Source organism: Bidens hawaiensis, unplaced genomic scaffold (assembly GCF_021521415.1).
Source record: "Bidens hawaiensis isolate Kalapana, Puna unplaced genomic scaffold, B.hawaiensis_p1.1 tig00014784_1, whole genome shotgun sequence".
Lineage (NCBI taxonomy): Eukaryota > Viridiplantae > Streptophyta > Magnoliopsida > Asterales > Asteraceae > Bidens > Bidens hawaiensis.
This window is the reverse complement of record NW_027492305.1, coordinates 128,640-150,059: the sequence shown is the minus strand read 5'-3', so window position 1 is coordinate 150,059 and position 21,420 is coordinate 128,640. Positions and strand designations below refer to the sequence as shown.

Here is a 21,420-nt window from a genome sequence, read left to right as displayed (position 1 = left end):
TTTCTCATCTTGTAGGATTTTCACCCACAAGCTTTTCTCACGTTTATGAAGTTTATCAAAAGCTTCTTTAACTCTTTTATAATCTTGAAACATGTTATCATAATCTGTTTTTAGTAAAAAATGATAAAATCTTTTTTCTCACAAGTTTCACAATAATGATCAATATTAGTAGAGAATTTTACTTCAGCATCTTCAATATCTACTGTCGCTGGAAATTCTTCAGCCAACACAGTTTCATCACACAATTCTACAACTTTTGTAGCTTCAAGAACTTCATCAGTCGCGACACACTCATCTTTTTCATCATCAGTTCCAAAGTCAATCTTTCCATGCGGAAATTCCTCACCATTGAACCATCCTGCAAAACTTTCAAATACATCAGGAGTTAAAAATGATTTAAAGAATTCATTAGGAATCGAATCAAAACTTTTGGTCAATTCAGTCCCCTCTTGATCTCTTGAAAATTCCTCAATGATGTTCTTTTGATCAGCATCAATCTTTTCAGCATTAGTTTGATCAGTAACAAACTCTTCAGTTTCCATATCTTTCTCATCATTACCTGCATTTAAACCAAATACCTGTTCTCCAGCTTCCTCATCAATCACCTCAGCAACATTTGCTCGATGAAAAATAGAATTCCAGTTGAAACCCTCATCCAATTGTGCATGACATGCTTTTGATGACGATGCTTCATTCTTCTTGGATGATTCGGCTTGTGTAAGATAAATCTGATGATAGATGGCTTGACAATTGTAGTCCCTACCAAAAGGATTAGGACTAGCATCACCAACTTCTAGATTCGTCCATTCTCTCTTGAAATGACCATTCTCTTTGTATCGAAAACATCGAACCTTTGACTTATCAAATCCAAGTTTAGCAGTCGTCCCATCAAGACAGTTCTTACCAGTGATCTCTTTAAATCTTTGAGCCCTTCTCACAACACTTTCCATATACCAACGAATGTCAAGCATTTCCATCTCCTCATGATCAATTTGGTTATAATCTTCTTTGGTCATATTGTAGTTGCCAATGCGCCCAACAATCAAACACTTATATGACTCAAGGACGGATCCTAAGAAAGCCATATGTTCTTGAACATTTTCAACAATCAGTCCATTATTGTTTTTGATATTAACAGCAATGTTGCATTGAACAACATCAGATGGTGGAATAGCAGGCATTGGTTATTGATCAGGAACAGAAGAAGTTGTTGAATTAGTTCCAGTGTAGGTGCTTGAAAAATGAGGTATGTTGGACGGTTGACTCGATTTTGAACTCCCACCAAAACTACTATTTTTAACATAAGCAGTTTAGATCTTCTAGCTCGGGGCGTAATCACCGATTGTGATGAGTTAAAATATAATCCAGTGTCTTGAGTTACTGATGAATTCTTTATCTTTTGTTTCTTACGAATCTCAAGCTCATGTGCTTCCAACTTCTCAATGAATCGAGCCAAAGTCAATCTTGCATGGTTGATCGGGTTTGATTGTTGAATCATTATGAAAGTTTCCCAATCATTAAATAAAGAATCAACAAGCTTGTTAATATATTAATATTCTTCTTTATCTATTCCAACATTTTCATCTCATTCACTAGATGACAATATCTCTCTATCAACTGTGCCAATGATTCACCTTTGACCATTGTGAATATGTCAAACTCTTTCTTTAACAGTGCCATCTTTGACTTTCTCATGTCGGGATTCACTCTATCTTTATTCAGTAAATCTTCCCATATTGAATGACATGAACCATTGTGTTTCAATAATTGAAAGATCTCAGATTTTATTGATTGTTGAAACAAATTCATCATCTTTTTCTCTCGAATAAATCTTGCCTTGTTAGTTTCAGGAATTTGAGATAATCTATGACTTGTACCATTTTCATTTCTTGAAATGATATATATTCAACCTCAACAGCTTCCTAAGTGTCATAGTTCATGGCTTGTACATAAGTTAACTTATCCGCCCAACTAGGATAGTCTTCCATCCTAAGAAGCTTCGGGGGTTTTGTTGATGTTCCCATTTCGTTTTCCAAGTTGATATTCTGAATAATCGGTGATGTGTGTGTCACAAACGCATTTAAATCTTCCATATTTGAAATATTTACACAAAAATCAAGAAACTAACTCTTTACAATGTATGACCTCTTATCCGGACAAAACCAATGTAGCGTATAACCACAATTAACTCAGCGTATAACAATCAATTGTATAACTTCTTATCCCGTATAACACCTTATACGCTAACAATCAATTCAGTGTATAACTACCTAGCATATATCCCAATTCAAACGTGAATCACACTTATACGGCCATCCAAAACTTATACTCCATATACCAACTTATACGGATGTTTAACAGCTTATACGTGAAGCAGAAATACTTATACGCCAGACGCACTGTTCATCTTTGATAAACAAAATCTTGAATTTGAGATTGAAATAATCAGATTCACTCATGCAGAAATGAATATTATGTAACCACGAACATCTTCACCAAAGTAATTGAAAATTTATCCACAAACGATAGTATAATAGAAGATTATGTAATCGACAATTAAGTGTGACATTGAATCTTCAAATCTTCAACAATTAACCATTGAATGTGTTGTAATCAGTAGCGAATATGAGCCTTAATCTCTTATACCACTTGAAAGTACATGATCCAGATCATACAGGACATCATTTACGTGGAAACGTTATGATTCAAATCAATAAACTTGTTATTTGTTATACTAAACAATATCGTGGAATAATATCGTAAAGGATTAATAACACAATCACATATAAGCTCTGATATATTGATATAACAATTGGTGTATAAAATCATACTATTACCACTAACTGAAAATAATAAACATGAAAGCCTATTAATACTGCTACAGTGTCACGTATAAGTCCATGGTCAGCGTATTAGACTTATATGCTCTGTATAAGTCTTAAACGGTTAATTATGACTTATACGCTCTACACAATTTACATAAATGACACTTTAAGCCCTTTACACAATACATTTGACACATTTAGTCAAATAGACCTCGCATTAGACATTAATGCTCTAACAATACATACATTCGTTCTTTCATACTTTCTTACTTCCATACTTTCTTACTTTCATACTTTCTTTCATACATTACTATCTATATGTTTTTAAGAACATTTCGTCCTATAACATTCGCAGTCATTATTAGGGCATGTTCCCTACATTCGCAGATATTATTAGAGTTTGTTCCCTACATTCGCAGATTATTATTAGAGTATGTTCCCTACATTCACAGATATATTAGTGTTTGTTCCCTATATTCGCAAATATTATTAGGGTCAGTTCTCTACATTCGCAGATATTATTAGGGTATGCTCCCTTCTTGCCCGTACTACCATACATTCATACAACCATACATACATTTCTTTATATATATATATATACTCACACATACTCTTAAAATGGGGAAGAGACCACATCACGACACGTAGAAGTTTTGAGCTTTCGTTTATATATATTATAGATTGTTCTCTCTTTCTGTTAGTTTCTTATTATTTGATATATATATATATATATATATATATATATATATATATATATATATATTTAAAAATAACTAATTTATTTATATTGTTTAGGGACCGCATGTTTCGAGTTTTTGTCACTTTTATACTAATTTGTACATATAATAGCAAACTAGGTTTTTATAGTTTTATAACAATTTAAGAAAATAGAAAAATGTTAAGTATACTTCATTCTGGTTGGTCGGAAATTTCGTTAGTTACACTCCAACCATTTTTGCGACTTACCTAAATTTAACTTTTTTTAAAAAAATTTGGTGACAATATATATTTGCGACCGAACAATTCCAGTCGGTGATTTTGCGACCCTTTTTCAACCAAATGATTATCTATTTTATTATTATTATTTATTATTTCTTTTAAAACCAGCAACTATATTTGCAATTGAAACAATTTCGGTCACCAACTATGCGACTGATTTTGTTTTGGTTGCTAGTTTTGCGACCGTTTTGATGCAACTGTTTTGGTTTGTCGCAAATTTCGATCGGTCTTGCCTACTTGTGTAGCAGTGAGTCTCTGTCGATTAATTTCACCCATCCATTTCTGCTCTTCTCCACATCGACCGGATTTGGTTATATGATTCATATTAGCTAGGGTTGCAAAGAACGACGCTTATGGATGCAAAATGCGTTAAGGAATTAATATTATTTCCAGGGCCGGCTTAGACTACATCCTGGGCTCGGCGATCGTTTAGGGCACAGATTTAGTAGAGGGCACAAAATTTTTAAAAGGTTTTATATGTGTATATCTATATATATAAGTCTCAGGGCCGGCCTAAGGGGGAGGCAGGGTGGTCGACGGCCACATGCCCGACACCCCGTTAGGCCCGGATTTTTTGAAAAAAAAAATTTGTGTATTTTTATTTAAAACAAATATGTATAATCAATGTTTAAACACAATTACATATCCACTAGCTTGGTGTAGTGGCAAATAAGTATGCCCATTAAAATAAAATTATTTAAACTCAACTAAATGTTCCTTTTACTTAAAGCCCAAAAAAAATTTCGCCTTTGGCCCAAAAAAAATTTCGCCTTCTCGGAGCCGGGCCTGGTAAGTCTTTTTAAACATTAACAAGTGAAAGTGGCAATGAAAAAAGGAGAAAGAAGAAGGATATAACAAAGATAAAAGATAAAGAAATATTGCCGGAAATTTTTTTGGCGTGTATAAGTTACAGCGAGAAGTAGCTTTTGTTGGTTTGGGGAATTGAAGGAGATTATAAAAAAAATTATTATTTTATTATTACTTTTTTTTTCTGCCCACTTTTTTAATATCCTTGTTGACTTTTCTTTTTTCTTTTCTTTTTTATAAATAATACAAACTTTTGGAGGTGCTATCATACAAGTAATCAAAGTGGGTTTATATTTCCATAAGCAATTTAGGAATCAACCCATTTATAACTGTGGTTTTTTAATGTTTGCCATCGTATTGATTCGTACTTTGCATTATTTATTATTACAATTATCGTTTATATTAAGAAAAAATTATATAAGGTCCATTTTTTATATTCGTCTCGGGCACTCGAATCTCGAAGACGGCCCTGATTATTTTAGTATATAACTATTTGTCCTAGGGTGTTTATGGCCTTCTACTCTTAAGAAAATGAATACATGGATAGATGAGTTTAATGGAAGGGGATGTGATAAGAATTGTATCAAACTAAAATACAACTTGGTTAAATAAACATAGGGGTGAACAATAATCGAATCGTTAACCGAAACGAACCGAAAACCGACGAAACCAAAGCGATATAACCGAAAACCAAATTAACCGAAATTAAACAAACCGAACCGAACTCTTCATTTTTTAATATTTTCAAGCATTTTTCCCTCTATTTCATGTATTATATGTATTAATAGTTTAATAGAATCATTTACATGCATTTATATCTCCATTTCATGTACTAATATCTCAGTTTCATATATTTATACATTCATTTTATATAGTTATGCATTCATTTCATGTATTTAAACATTCATTTCATGTATTTTTAAGGAACATTTTAGCCCAAATTTGATATTGGTTATTAACCGAAATTAGCCGAACCGAACCGATAACCGATCGGTTAGGTTGGGTTAATGCTAATAACCGAACCGAACCGTGCATACCCCTACATAAACAAAACATTCTATTGTTTTAAGGATATCCAAGACTAAAAGTGGTTTACCGGATTGTACGTATGCACTTGAATACATCTGTATGTATTTGTTTCATTATTATTATTTTACTGCTCAGATTCATTTATGTTGGCATATTTATATATATGGAGAACAACGGTTGGAGATGAAGTAGAAGTACAGTGAGGTCAGAGGCGGTCTCACCTGATCCATGTCCAACAGTAGCTGTCAGGATCAACAGTTCTGATGCACATGTGCTTTGTCGAGTCCGTGGCTCCTGTACTACTCCTGACTGACCCATGGCTTACTGGTGCCTTTCTTTGAGTTTGACCACATCTCAATATATTAACGGCTCCACACCTGAACAAATTTCGTTGTTACTATTATTATTATTATTATTATTATTATTATTATTTCCATTTTACTAAAAAAATTTATTATATTAAATGATTTAATATTTTATCCGAATTTTATAAAATTAATGAAACGGCTGCGTATTGTCAAAAACCAGCGGCATTAAACTAAATTTACTTGAAGGCCAACAACCAGCAAAGCTAGACTCAACAAGAGCAACCCTCTCCACAAGCCAGAGAGAAGGCCTGGCACCGACGGTTACATTAGATTAAATTTACACAACTTGAACCTAACTATTAGTGGCGAAGCTTTGACTAATACAAGGGGGGATTCATAATGTATACAAAATTTCACAAACGAAGATGGCGGGCTCAAATTCTCGGCCAAAAAGGACTAAGTTTACACTACGTATAAAATATTTCGGCCGAAAACGGCAAAATTTTACACTACGTATAAGAAATTTCGGCCGAAAACGGCTGAATTTTACACCACGTATAAAAAACTTGGGCCGAAAACCGCTAAATTTACACTACGTATAAAAGAATTCTGGACAAAAACGGCTAAATTTACACTATTGCGTAAAAAAACAGGGGGGGCGCGGCCACCCCTGACACTAAGCAATCTTCGTCAGTGCTAACTATCGTCTCAATGATTAAGTTAGTTACCTGGAAGTTGATTGGAAACACTAAGGGTATGTTTAGTTGGAAGTAATGGAATGAAGAGGGAATGGAGGTGGTGGTCAGGCAGCGACAGTAGTGGTGGTGGTTATGGTCAGGTGGCGTTGGTAGCGCTGGTGGTAAGGTGGTGGCGCCGGTGGTGGTGGCGGCGGTGGCGGTCAATGGTGCTGGTGGCAATGGTAATGGTGGTGGTTGTTAGGTGGTGGTGGTGTTGAGAAAGTAGGGTGATGGAGGAATGAAATGAAAAAAAAAGGTGAGAATGAATGGTTTTAATGGAATGAGATTCCATATGTAATGGATGATTCCATTCTATTGAACAACCAAACACCACTTTTTTCATTCTTACGTAATGAATCATTCTATTTCTTCTTATTCATGCATACCAAACGCTACCTTAATAGAAATCTATAAACTTTGGCATTTGAATGGAGGAAATATAAACTTTAACTATGGTAACAACGGAGTTCTGTTTTGTATTTGTTTCAATTACTCCAGTGACGGTAATAAGTAAAGATGTTAATTAATTATCACTATTTAATGGAAAATTAGATCGCCCGAAGTGATCAATTTTTATACAAAGTTGATCTTTCATTATCGTATTTATTGTTCCAAGTCTTACATCCTCTTAACCAACTGAGCTACACGGCGGGGACTCATGCTCGTATTTAGAGATACTAAATATATGTATTTTTTGTATTCAAAGATCCATATATTTTATATAATATGATCTAGAAGTTACTTCAAACCTCGACTACTTGGGATAGACACATTTAAGTGTAATACGTATATCAATTAAGGAGTTCTTTGGAACAATATACGACTATGTGTGAGTGAAAGTTAGATAACGTGACGATATTGATTTCTTTGTTTAGGACATTGTGGGCGGGAATGGTTGATACGAAAAAACATTACAACTATATTTTCATTTAATAATGCAACTGATAACTTTTGGAATACAACGTTTATGATTCTCATATAAATAATATTATTTTGAATTATTTTAGGGTTTCTATACGCTTCTTTTTATTCTTTTCCCTTTTTCTTTTCTCTCAATTTAAGGTAAGATTTTCAAATAATTATGCGCTATTTAAATATATGCAGTACAACCCATGTACACATAAGTACATAGTATTACATAACTGACAGGTAATTGATTTGGTCCAGTGTTATGGAGGTGATGATTGATGCTTGAGATTTTTTTGAATTTGTTTGAAACCTAATTTAAGAGGGGCTTTTCATAGTGGTTGGTTTTCTTTTTGATGGTGTCCTTAGGTGAGTCATGTCTGAATGTTAAAATCAGTATAAACGGTTAACATTCCCTCTAAGAAAAAACTTAAGTATTAAGGATAGTTACAATTGCTGTTTAAAATTTTTTTTGAACAGTTCAGTAATATATTTCTGAATTGACCATTAAAATAAACCCACATAGCAATACTTCGGAACTGATCATTAAGTCATAAGTAGACCTAATATTTTCTGAAGTAGTCTGGTCCCAAAATTCAGTATGGACCTCGATTTAGGCCCAACAGTTAAAAAGTGGCTACGTCTCTCTATTTTTTTTTCACACATTAACACTTAACTTTTAACAACAATATAAAATAATTAGGTTTTAGGGTGGAGGGCATACTTCTCGTTCCAGTTATCTTGAACTCTCCTTCGCATCCAGTGATAAGTCATAAAAATTTTTCTTTGAGTTAGTGATTTTTGAATCTTAAAACTTTTTCTAGTTTTCGGGGGCGGTCGAATTGGGTCAGATAGATAACACAAGTAAACAATCAACATTCAATATAATTCTAACTTTACACATATAATTCTGTACATAATTATATATTATATGGCTAGAAAAGAATAAGAGAGCTTAAAACTGTATTTTCCTTAAATCTTAGCCCTAGAAAGTCAATGAAATAAAATCCTAGCCCTAGATGATCACTTAAACAGCAGTTACATGGGCAGTTCAAATCTATTTCATATGGCTTTTCTCTCCTTCATTCTCTCCCCACGTCGCTTGAAATTGGTTCCAAATCGCTGCCCTAATCACTTGTAATATGTACGAAAATATACGCTTTTGAAGGCAGCGTTTGCTGCAATATTTCACCAGTTTCCATCACAACAACCAGTACCAATTGATTGTATATTAATCAGCTAGTTTTAGAGCCCGTGTAACACAAGGGGTTATCCAAATTATAAAATTACAATTAAAGAAAATTATTACCTAATATATATGAAAAAATGTATCACATCTATGTTTGTATCTATACTATGCTATATAAATTAATTTTATTTATATCACAAAATGATTTTTTAAATGAACTTAATAAAAAATGCATGTGCAAAAACGTACCTGAGAACGCTCATTTTATTGAAACTTTCATTGTCAGTATCATATATGTATACTTGAAAGAATTCATGAAGAATACTTCTCATACAATAGTCATACAATAGTAGTTCTGACCACTCAGCCTAGATACTGAATGAGCGTTATCTTTATTGATGTATTTATCAATTTACAACTCATAGAAGGAAAGTAGAACATTAAATTATAATGACAAATGTTCTTCAAAAACTATGTTTTTCTTAGCTAAACATTGAAAAATATTTTGATAAGATTGACAACGTAAAAAAAACATGTTAACCCATTAAATTTTGTGAATATTTTGCTTCATTTGAACATAGTATTGCATGACATGCTTCCCATACAACTATCTGATCACCATTGAAGAAAAAGTTAATGCTGACACAAATATTTTAAATTTGATACAAGTTAGAAACATTGATAGGCCTAGGGGTGGCATGTCGTAAGTGTTCACTATCTATTCTTAAATTTTAATAGTAGAGGGACATATAGTCAATTTACAAAATCCGGAACCTTTTGATTTCTCCAAAAATGTCATTGAAAATAAATTTGAAACCCAAATCATGTTTAAATTTCTAACTTTCACATGTTTGACATTTCAAGTCAACACTTTGAACCTGGAACAAATTTGACGATAAACTATATACATTCTCAAATTTTTAAAAATACTTAGATTTCTTGTGACATTCGTCAAATTCGGATTTCGATTTTTCTTTCGCGTTTTATTTTAATAAATTATACTTCGTATTTGTGGTTAAGTTTGTAAATCCGAACTGAAAATTTATCAAATCATTGATAATATAACCATAGCGTGAGCGAGGCTTGTCAAATTCGGTTAGTTTAGTTTATAAGTTTGGTTAAATAAACTTTAGGGGGCTAAAGTGTGATTTATCTTAAAGCTATTCAAGTTTGAACCATTTACAACTAAATACCAAACATGAGGGGGCAAAGGGTAACATTTATAAACCACCTATATAATCAAACAAACCCACCATAAAACTTTCAGCCGCCACCTCCCCCCTATTGTAGTCGTTTTCCGGCGAACCCGTTTTCCGGTGACCGGAGACTGCTCCGACCACCCCATCCCTCCGATATTGATCTTCGACAACCCTCCCTTTCCCTCCTCGTCTTTCCGACGACCCCCAACCTAGCCGGCCACCCTCTCTTTCCCTCTCCGATCGCTTTTCCGGCGACCGGAAAACCATGATTCGTCCCTCTCTCTCTCCGTTGCTCGCTCTCTCTCTCTCTCCCTGCCTCTCTCTCTCTCTCTCTCTGCATCTCTCTCTCTCACGGCGCCTCTCTCTGTCTCTCTCTCACCGTCTATCTCTCTCTCACGGCCTCTCTCTCTCTCTGCCTCTCTCTCTCTCTCTCACGGTCTCTCTCGATCTCTGGTGAAAACAGTTTCTCCGACGACCTTTGTTCGGCTCCGACAATTGTTCTCGGCCAAGCATCGTTGATAGGTAATGAGATTTAGAGTTTTGTTTATCTTGGTGTCTAACTCATAATCGGTAATCGAGTTACAAGTTCGAGTCCCCCTTGAACCGACTTTGGAGAGTATTTTTGGGATTATTATTATTAATCGCATAACTTATTATTATTATTATTATTGTTATTATTATCTTTAACAAAACAATTATTTTTATCATTATTTTCATAATAAATAGATTATTATTTTTATGATTATTAAGAAATATTATTAAATCTTATTATTGTTAATATTATCCACTTGTGTTATTGAACCGAAACCCATGTCGGGCCTAGTTGCCATTTAACGTCGTCGTCACCCGAGTTATATTTTTTTTATCACTAATAATACTATGATTAAAATGTTATAAGTATTAGTTATTATTAATATGGCACATATAATAATAATAATAATAATAATAATAATAATAATAATTATTAAAATTTATAAATCTATTAATAATGTATTCAATAACAAAAGTAATAATTATTATATTTCTTATTACTACTACTATTATTAGTTTTAAAAACGATTCTCAAGTGGTAGTATATTTATATATATTATTATCATCTTTATCTTTTATATATATATATAACATATTTTAAAATCATTATTATCATTTCTATCTTTAACATTAATAATATTATTATAAACTTTATTATCAATTCATTTTTATAAAACCGAACTCTTGATTTAAACCCATCTTGTTTCTATTTAATATTGGGTTAGTTATTTAAAAGCCCAATAAAATAATATTATTATATTTTAAATTATCAATTTAGTACGAGTCCCTAATCGTTAACAAATTAACCGGTAACCCGAGTAACAATCAAATTTTCTCGTTCAATGTTTCAAATGTAATTTCAACTAAAGTTCAAGTTCATTAATATATTTTATTTATTCGTTTTCCTTTAGCTTTCAAGTCGGATTCGTTCGTTTCGTTCACTAGCTTTTTATATGTCGATCACTTATTAGTTCTCAATTCGTCAATCGAGGTGAGTACTTTCATACCCCTTTTTCCATCTTTCGTTTTGGGGTGACATTTCATACTTATCAAACTAAATGATTTATTTACTTGAATCTTTAAACCCACAAACGTGATTGTATACTTTACTTAAATACTTGCTCGATTTGGTGTTCTATGCTTATTTGGCTATGTGTTTATCGCTTTTGGATGGTGGAACTATAAATCCTAGACCATTTGGCAACCCCTCATGGCAATGTGTCGTTTACGTAATGCAATTAACGATAACTATAAAATCATAGACTACTTGGCAACCCCTTGTAGATAGGTGGTGCTAATGTGTTTAGCAATGGTCAATAAAATCCTAGACAATTTGACATCCCCTTATAACTAGGTGTCGCTAACTTGTTTAGCGATAACTACTTATCCAAGTTTATAGCTTTTATTTATTGTTTTGTATACAACTTTTGTGGCTTTCTTTTATTATTATATACTTATATGCTCAAACTTATGAATTGCTCACCAACCTTTGTGTTGACAAACTTTATTTTATGAAATGTTACAAGTTTTACTTTTGTTGACTCGAGGACTTGACGAAAAACGTTATCAAGACTATTATGGTATTAGTAAAACGAACAATATGATTGTTACTTGTTTTCAAATTTGTTTATATGAACGAGATGTGTTGTTTATTGATTTATGAAATAAAATGAGTTAATTAAATATTGTCACTTTAAATAGTGTCTTGTGTATTTGGGCAATCGCTTGCACCCCGACATGTTCCGCCGCTTTGGTCGGGGTGTGACATTTCTCATTTTTGTCCAATAACAAATTTTGACCAAAATGTAGTTAACTTGTACCAAACAATCTATTTAACATTTTTTTACTGTAAAAAAACAAATTTAAGTTTTCAAAACCCGAAACAATCTTTGATAAAAAAAACCAAGAAATTAAATATGATAAACTTTGTTATATATGAAAGTGATTAATATATATTTACTAAATTAACCGAAAAAATAAATTGATAGACTTAAAGCATTTATTTATAATTTATAAATTTATATGACAATTTATAATAATAATAATAATAGATAAATAGATTGATTTTTTAAAAATGGATCAACTTTTAAGCATAAATTTATGATTTAATTTAAAATTATTTAATAAAATGAAAGTATGTTCAAGTTTTGTTTTTCTTTATAATATTCAACAATATACATACTAAAATATGTTAATAATTACATTTGAAATTATATATTCTTTTCAATCTTTAACAAACATGATTTTTTGTTAATTTTTGGATTTCACCAAATATTTTGAAATATATAGTAAAATAATATATATTTATTTTTATAAAGTTATAAAAATATATAAATATAATATTAATAAAATGTAAAATCAAGATTTTAGTTTTGGAGGGGAAAAAATTGTAAGATTTAACTATAAACTGACATGTGTCACAATTATTTTATTTTATTAGAATAAGTAGATGACTAATTTGGAAATTGATTTTTTTATTGTTTCATGCAGGGGACAAGCAAGAACCGGTTAAGGATGGTGATGATCGTTGTTTCCTTCAGTGTGCAACTTCATTGTTGATTATCACATCATGTAAGTGAGAGAAAAGTAGGGATCTTGACGGGTCTAATGGTTTAAACGTGTAAGTATTTAGTGTATGCCATTGAGGGGATGGACAAACCAACTACATAGGGAGCATGTCAAATAACCACACAATTTTTTTACTTTTATAATTTATATCTTGTGAGAGGACATGGTTGATCCTAGTACAATTTAATCGTACTTTCATTTCATAATAACCGAAAAGATAAATTTTGGAATTAAATGAATAAATGATTTCGATTTCTCACATAAAAAAGTGTTGTTTTGAACAATTATAGGTTTTCTGTAGGTTTCATTTTTCAGATCTTAGTTAAGCCTATAATTCAGATAATTGTGCATTAATTAAATACATACTACCCATATACACATGAATAATAAATGTTTTTACTTGTATAAAAAACTTGACCGTTTTAAGTTTAACCCTTTTATTAATATTTCAAAGTTGATCTAATATCTTTTATTACATATAAATAACTGGGCCTAACATGGTCCCAGAATTCAGTATGGACCTTGCTCTAGGCCCAACATTTATTGATGACTACAAATCTGCATTCCTTTTTCTTTTCATTTTTTAAAGCATTTACCTTTTTAATTACCATAAAATGTTTAGCTTTTAGGGATAAAATACAAAATCATGTCGACATAGTATTTTTCTAAATAAGTAAACTAGAGGAGACACTTAAATAGCTTTAATTACCTGCCAAGATTAGAAACTAAAGCAGGAGATCCAAGATTCACGTGTTTTTACGATTAAAAACGAAATCAATAAAACAACTAAATTAAGGAACAACCGTCAGAGCCAAAATTTGGTCTCCACATGAGGGAATTTGGGGGTGATAGCCTAATTCAAGTAGACGTTTTTGTTCATATTTTGCGTGTTTGTAGCTCCGGACAGATCAAAAGTTATGCTCGTTTTAGGTTCAACTCTTCCCTACCCCACCTGCAACTATATACAGTTGCTCCAAGCAAAAGTCTATCAACCTATTTAGTTGCTCCAAACAAAATCGGTCATACTCTTGAAGACGAGTAGGTCTATCACGGGTTGACTTTTACTCGTAGTCAAAACATCTATATTGTTTTCATGATGTAATAATTTCACACATAATTTCCTTATCTGTATTCTACGACGTCGCTAGATGATCACAACACTTGAAATAAAACAACTAATTAGCATTTGCAACAAATCTTCACAAGGCTCTTGATTGATAATAAACATATGATTTCGCCACATATATGTATATCGCAAATGACCCTACACTAATCGCGGCAAGAAGGTAGTAAAAATAATCAACCTGACCGCAATTCAAGTTATCAGATATCCATCCATCTCCACCGTCTTCACCCGTTGTTTTTCCAACAATTGCGATAAGAAAACCGCTCAAAAAGCTACCAATTCCCATAATACTGAGAGAAAGTGCTAAACCTACACTCTTGAGATCACTTGGCATTTGGTCATAAAAGAATTCTTGCATTCCAACTACTGTAAACACCTCAGAAGCACCAGCCAAAAAATATTGAGGCAATAACCACCATATCTTCATTGGGATCACTGCACTCGGATCGTCCACTAATCCATACTCACGAGCTGCGTTGAGTCTTTTTGACTCAACGATAGCTGCAACAACCATTGAAACAATAGATATGAAGATCCCGGTTCCAATCCTTTGAAGCATTGTTATGCCCGAAGGTATGTTTGTAACAGTTCTGGTTACAGGAACTAAAATGGTGTCATAGATGGGAATGAGGATGACAACTGAGAGACTAAGGAATGATTGTAGTGAGGCAGCAGGAACCTGAAAGGTAGACCCGATTGACCGATCCATCGTAGCTCCTAGTTTGGTGAACAATGTGGAAGTTTGAGATAATACAGCTGCATAAGCTAAACAACTGACCCATATTGGAACAAGTCTAAGAACCGCCTTCGCTTCTTCCACCTCATCAATGCCGCAAACGGTTTCATCTCTGTTCGATTCATTGTGAGAAACCAAAGCTTTGTTAAGAAATCTGCCATTAACGCAATATCAACTAGATTAGGCCTCTAAACAACTGAATGAAAACTTTTTCATGTTCCATCTTTAACTTTTACCGTACAAACACGAACAAATTTTCTTGTTTGTGTTCGTTTGTTATGAAAATAAATTGCACATGTTTGTTTCTTTTATCTTAAATATATATAAACGAAACTTTTAAAAGCCCCATGGTTGCTCCCTACTTTCTCTCAAGCCACCAGATTATTTTATTTATAAATGGAGGCTTGTCAAGCATTTGAATCAAATTCACGGGTATGGGTTTTACCAAATCCAGATAACCCCTTAAACGGGTTATATCATCTCATTAAATTAAAAATTAGTCTAACCAAATATTTGATATGAAAGTTCTAAAAAATAGAGATATACTAAAAAAGATATCCGATTTTTTTTAAAAAGATATTATTTATAATTAAGAAACAACTTTATAGTAAAAAAAATAAACGGGTCATGGGTCTCACCAAACTCAGATAGCTTTTAAACCGGGTTATAACATCTCATTTATTTGTAAACCATTTTATCATCAAATTTTAAGTATATTATTAACTTTCTTAATCCTTACAATAAATAAAATTAAAATAAAAAAATATAATATTATAAACGAATAATGCAAAACAACCTCGTAATCGTGGAGATAAAAGCTAATTTGTTAATATACTAAATGAACATAAATGGACACATGCAAACATCAAATCAAAAGTAGATAACACCATCTATTTTAAAGTCAAATATCATCACTACCACATGATTGACCATATACAACGTTTTTGAAGTAGCAACAATAATCAAATTAAAGTCTAAAACCCTCAGATGATTGAAAAAGGAACACATATAAAAGCTTGAAAAACAAATGTAAACGAACGAAAACGTAAATGATGACCCACTTAGTATTATTAATAACAAATAAATTAATTTAAACGAACGTAAACAAGGCGATAAACGAGCTTAGTTCCTGAACATAAATGAATGAAATGACATGTGTTTATGTTTTAGCTAAATGAAAAGGAAAAAAATTGTTCATGTTCGCTAAACATATTTGAAATTTCCATCAACAGTTATGTAACATTTGGTTTCTTAGACTGACCAATATAGCCCGATTTGCCTACGAGAAGTTCACGGATTTGTTTTTGGCTAGGTAGAGAATTCCTAAGAGGCCATCCTTGGATTACCGTGCCCCAAGCTCACTTGAGTGTGAGGTTTTTAAGCTCGTCTACAACCTTTGCGCCTAAAATGCAATGGTAATTAGGGGTGACAATCTTGACCCAAACCCTTTTAAATGGGTCAATTTGAGTTCTTTTTAACTAAATGGGTCAAAATGAGTCATTTGAAATTTCATCCTTTTATTTTCGGGTCAAAATGAGTCGACAAGTTCAAAGAAATGGGTCGATGTGGGTTAGTGTCTTAAGGAAATGTGGCAGGTTTCGGATTGGAACGGATTTTCGTACAAGACAGGTTTCGACACGAAATGGGTTTCAGATTGGAACGGTTTCGGTTCAAGTTTCAAGCCAACACGAGTTTTCACACGGGACGAGTTGGGTTTTGGTTTCTTTTTGGTCAATTTTGGAATCGTTTTTGTCCGTTTTTTCAGTTTCGTTTTTGTTCGGTTTGAATTCTTTGTTTCTTTTTGATTGAATTTTTCAATTTCGATTGATGTGGTCCGGTTTTGGCTTTTTGTTTCATTTTCGGCGATTTTTTCAGTTTCGGTTCAATTCTCGAGGTTTTTTTTTTATGAAACGAGGAAAACGTAGGAAACATTTTAGTGTTTTTACTTTTTTTGTTTATGATTTAAATTTTGAGTTATAGTTTTTTTTTATTATTATTTTGAATATTTTTTTGAGGGATTTTGAACTTAATAGAAAACCCCTCAGAAAAATATTCTAAAAATATAATAAAAAAAATCATAACTCAATATATAAGATATAAACAAAAAATCTAAAAAAACTGACATGTTTCCGCCGTTATTCTCGTTCAAAAAAAAAAAAAACGGGTCCGACCTTAACCTATCCGACCCAAACCAAAACAACCTTTTTTTAATTTGACCCGTTCTGACCCAAACTCGTTTTGACTCATGACTTGTTTCAACCCATGACTCGTTAGACCCAACCCAACCCATTTGCCACCTATAATGGTAATATTTGAGGCAAAATTTTTCCTTTTGATCCAATATCTCTACTATATATGGACAAAACACAAACAAAACGAGGTAAGATATAACTAATGTGTCATGTGTTCGGTTCATTTACAAGACACAAACAAGATATTAATTATTTTATAGTTTGTGATATTTAAAATTTACCTAAAGTTATGAGGATCTTGAGGAGACAGGGTACCACAAGCTTGGTTTTGAGGAGATACAGCTGAATAACTACTTCGCCAATTGCGCACTGCTTTAACAAACACGTTACCGATTCGGATTAAAGCGCTTCTCTCATGAGTTTTTTCTTGAAATCGGTAACTCGTGGTTCCAATCAAGAATATGATCAATGCAAAACCCATAACGATACAAGGAACCCCAAATCCAAGACCCCAACTGAGGTTTTCTTGAATGTAACTAACAACAAAGATTCCAACTGTAGACCCACCACACAAACCAAAATACCACCAGTTGAAGAAGGAGCTTTTGGATTTGAGTTCTTCTGGATCATGTGCATCAAACTGGTCAGCCCCAAAAGCTTGCACACAGGGCTTGTGTCCGCCTTGAGCAAATGCCACAAGATATAAAGAAATGAAAAAGATGATAACTTGAATCTTTGGAGAACATGATGGGTCATCAATGGTGTTTTCACCGTCAGATGGAATCAAAGTTGAAAAAGCCAGCAATGCAAGTGCCTGTTCATCATTTGTTCAAGCCAGTTTGCTTAATATGGTGATCACTGGAATTTCAAAGTGAGATTGAAACACAAAAAATATTGTTACATAAACTTTTCGATGTATTGAATAACTGAAAACTGCGATTCTATATATAAGAATATGAAAAAAATATATAATAATCAATGGGGTTGGTAGCACATTGGCAATAACAAGGCTAAGAGTCTTTAAAATACCTGGGTTGGTAGCCCATTGGCAATGACAAGGCACAGAGCCTTTAAAATACCAGAGGGTAGGGAGGTATTGGGTTGGAGTCCCAGATAACATAAATTTGCCGTTTTAAAAAAAGAATACATATAAAGTCAGTGACGGAGCCAGAATTTTTTCCTATGAGTTCGGAACTTTTAATGTATGGTTTTTTTTCCGATGTCAAAGTTTTCGCGCCCGAATGAGTCGGTTCGGGTTGGGTTGATCATTCGGTTAGATAAATAAAATGCAATATCACTATCATAACAAAAATATATCGTTAACATTCAATAAAATACAAAGTCATTAAATATAAATATATTGCATATTATAATTTTTCCTTACGTGTTTTCATGTTTTGAAAAATATTTTCAATCACGACTTTGAAAAAGAACTCATTCTCAATACATCAAATACAAGCATCATTTATATAATCGTCACCCAAATGATTATGCAAATCCGACTTCACATGCTTCATTGAATAAAAACACTTCTCAAACGATAGACCAACATGTATTGGTTGTTGGCGATGGTTGAAACCTTGAGGCGAACACCAAAGAAAAAAGTTGATCGATTGCTGAGTCGATGGCCGATGTTATTATTTGTTTATTAACTAAACTTTTTATAATTAATGAGTTCGAATATACTTTTTTTAAAACGATAATGGGTTCGCTCGCCAAAAAAGAATGGGTTCGCTCGTTAATTCAACACTATAGGTTATATAAAACAGAAAAAGGACTAGGTTCGGCTGAACCCGGTGGTGATAGTGTTGCTTCACCACTGTATAAAGTTATGACGATATCATAAATACAGTAAAAGTACATAATTAATAGGATAACGAGAATAATATAATAAATCGAGATGTGATCCGATACAAATGAAAGTAATCTACTAAACGGATAAATAACTAAAATAATTAGCGCTACTCTACAATTTTTTAAGTAGTTTAATTCCTCTTTTTCAAAAATGATATTAGTAGTAATGTTAGTATAATTATTCTAGTAATTTGTGCTCTTCGTTTTAAAAGTTGTTTATATTTGATCCAAACATATAATAAATAATAAAACTCGAGTAAGATGGCAAACCAGGATATAGAGGAAAGAAGCAATAATAATCGTCCAATATCGACCGAGGAAAGTATCCGCGACGAAAGCGCCAACCAGGGGAAGTAGGGACGCCGTTCCGGACCAGGTATTTACATTCTCGGCAGCCGTAGCCGTGGACTGACCCAAGGGTCCGGTCAAGTACATGATCAGGTTTGAATCCACTCCATAGTATGCAAATCTCTCGGCCACTTCAACACCTGCATATATATATATATATATATATATATATATATATATAGAACATAATTAACATGTTAAAAAGAAAACATTATGCTAATTTGAGAGGAAAGTTTAATTTGAATTAAGGTTACCGATGATGAAATATGCGGAGCGCCACCTACCGGATTTTGATCGGAGGACTGGACGGCCTTTGTAGTCAACGGCGCCGTCGACCAAGTTGTTGAGCAGCGGAGATGTGGCGGTGACGTCATCATCCATGTTAAAGTCAGGCTAGCAGATATACATGCATCGGAATTTGGTATGCCTCTTCATCCATAACCATATCTTTATGTATAGAAAATGTTAAATATTTTATTATTTCTGGCGGTTTGTATACACACTACTCAGCATTCTTATTTACATAAGGTTGTGCGGAGTCACCTCAGACACCTCTTTACAGGAAGTGTATAGTGTTATATGCTACTTATTAAGGGGTGTTTGTCTTATACAGTGTATCTGATAGGCCGTGTATAATGTGCTAAACGTGGTTTATAGGGTACGATATGACAACCGAGAACTGTCTCGCGTATAGCACTATACTGTCCAGGTTGAATAATTCAGACATTCGGCTCCCCCTGTCTTCTCTTTGTTATATATACATATGTTAACATACACTAATACATGCACACCAATTCACCATCACCTTTCGAGAATCAAAACCAAAAAAATAAAATGTGGTGGCTCGACAATATGTTTCCTGACAAAGAGGAGGAGCCGGGATATGCGTCTAACGGTCAGCCTAGCGCGTCGGGATTACCTTATTTGAATCAGGTTTCGTTGTATATTGATATGATATAAATTTGTTAGTTTGTTGTAACATCCCGAAATTGATAATATTAAATAAAGGAAAGTTATGCATGTGAAACTGTGTTAATATTTAATTAATATTAAATATAAACAAAGAAGTATGGACTTGGAATATTAAAAGATTGGTTAAATGGTGACGGGCCTTAGGTCCATGGGCTTAAGAGAGTATAAATACTCCCTTAAACCTCTCTAAAACCCTAAACCCTCATTTCCATCTTTCCATAATTATCTACACACTCAAAACACACACATGTACACATGCCCTTACGGCCGTGAGTAAGAAGAAGAAGTCCAAGACTAAAACCAAGCCAAATATTGATAGATCTTTGATATACAAGCTAAATACAAGATAAAAGTTCATAACAAGTAAAACCGTAGCCTTAAAACAAGTAAAGGTACGTTCTTGATCTTTAAAGTTTATGTTTTTATGAACGGTTGGCCATGAAACTTAAACGTAGAGTAGATCGGGCATAAACGAACCACAAAGTAGCAAACTTGATGTTAAAATAAACTTAACGAACCCACGGCTATGTACGGCTCGTTTAAAGAAAACCCTAGATCTAGTTTTGAACGTTTTAAGCCTAAATGTCCAAACTTTAAGGTTACCCGGGTCAAGTTTTGGCAAAAAACAGTTAAGGAAAGGTTTATGGGTAATACCGAACCATAATAAGTGTATTAGAGTCGCGGGTTATGTTGATAACGGAGTTAAAGGACTAAACCGTGGCCTCAACCGAATAGCTCATTCGCTTACACCTTATACTCGAATACAATGAGAAACTCGCTTACAATAATATGGTCGATTACATGTATGTGCGCTTACAATATCTAAACTCGCATACATAAAGGACTCGATTACAACGTCCTTAGTCGTATACACTAAGACCATTCCCTTACATCACGTGAACTCGAATATAATTTCCCCGTTCGTTTACAAAGCTTCTGATCGATTACATCTTATAATCGATTACATTACTCTTGGTCGCATACATGCTCCACTCGATTACAAATACCATAATCGATCACATTGCTTGTAATCGCTTACAATGGGCAACTCAACTATAAGGTTGTGTTCGATTACATATAGATTCGATTACAAA

General features: G+C 33.1%; 1 protein-coding gene across 1 annotated transcript; it reads right to left on the bottom strand.

Moving 5' to 3' along the window:
- Positions 1–14,178: 14,178 nt before the first annotated feature.
- On the bottom strand, positions 14,179–19,815 carry LOC143547719 (protein NRT1/ PTR FAMILY 5.10-like). Its single transcript, XM_077039076.1, has 4 exons — positions 19,609–19,815; positions 19,277–19,494; positions 17,434–17,966; positions 14,179–15,114 (listed from the first exon to the last, which is right to left on the bottom strand). Exons 1-4 carry the CDS (start codon positions 19,733–19,735, stop codon positions 14,298–14,300), a joined length of 1,695 nt encoding a protein of 564 aa, XP_076895191.1. The 5' UTR covers positions 19,736–19,815; the 3' UTR covers positions 14,179–14,297.
- Positions 19,816–21,420: the final 1,605 nt, after the last annotated feature.

Coding starts and splice junctions, on each gene's coding strand:
- LOC143547719 (XM_077039076.1), bottom strand. CDS start 19,735: ATGGATGATGACGTCACCGCCACATCTCCGCTGCTCAACAACTTGGTC. Junction 19,495..19,608: donor CTCCGCATATTTCATCATCG/GTAACCTTAATT, acceptor ATATATATGCAG/GTGTTGAAGTGGCCGAGAGA. Junction 17,967..19,276: donor CTTCTTTCCTCTATATCCTG/GTTTGCCATCTT, acceptor AATGATGAACAG/GCACTTGCATTGCTGGCTTT.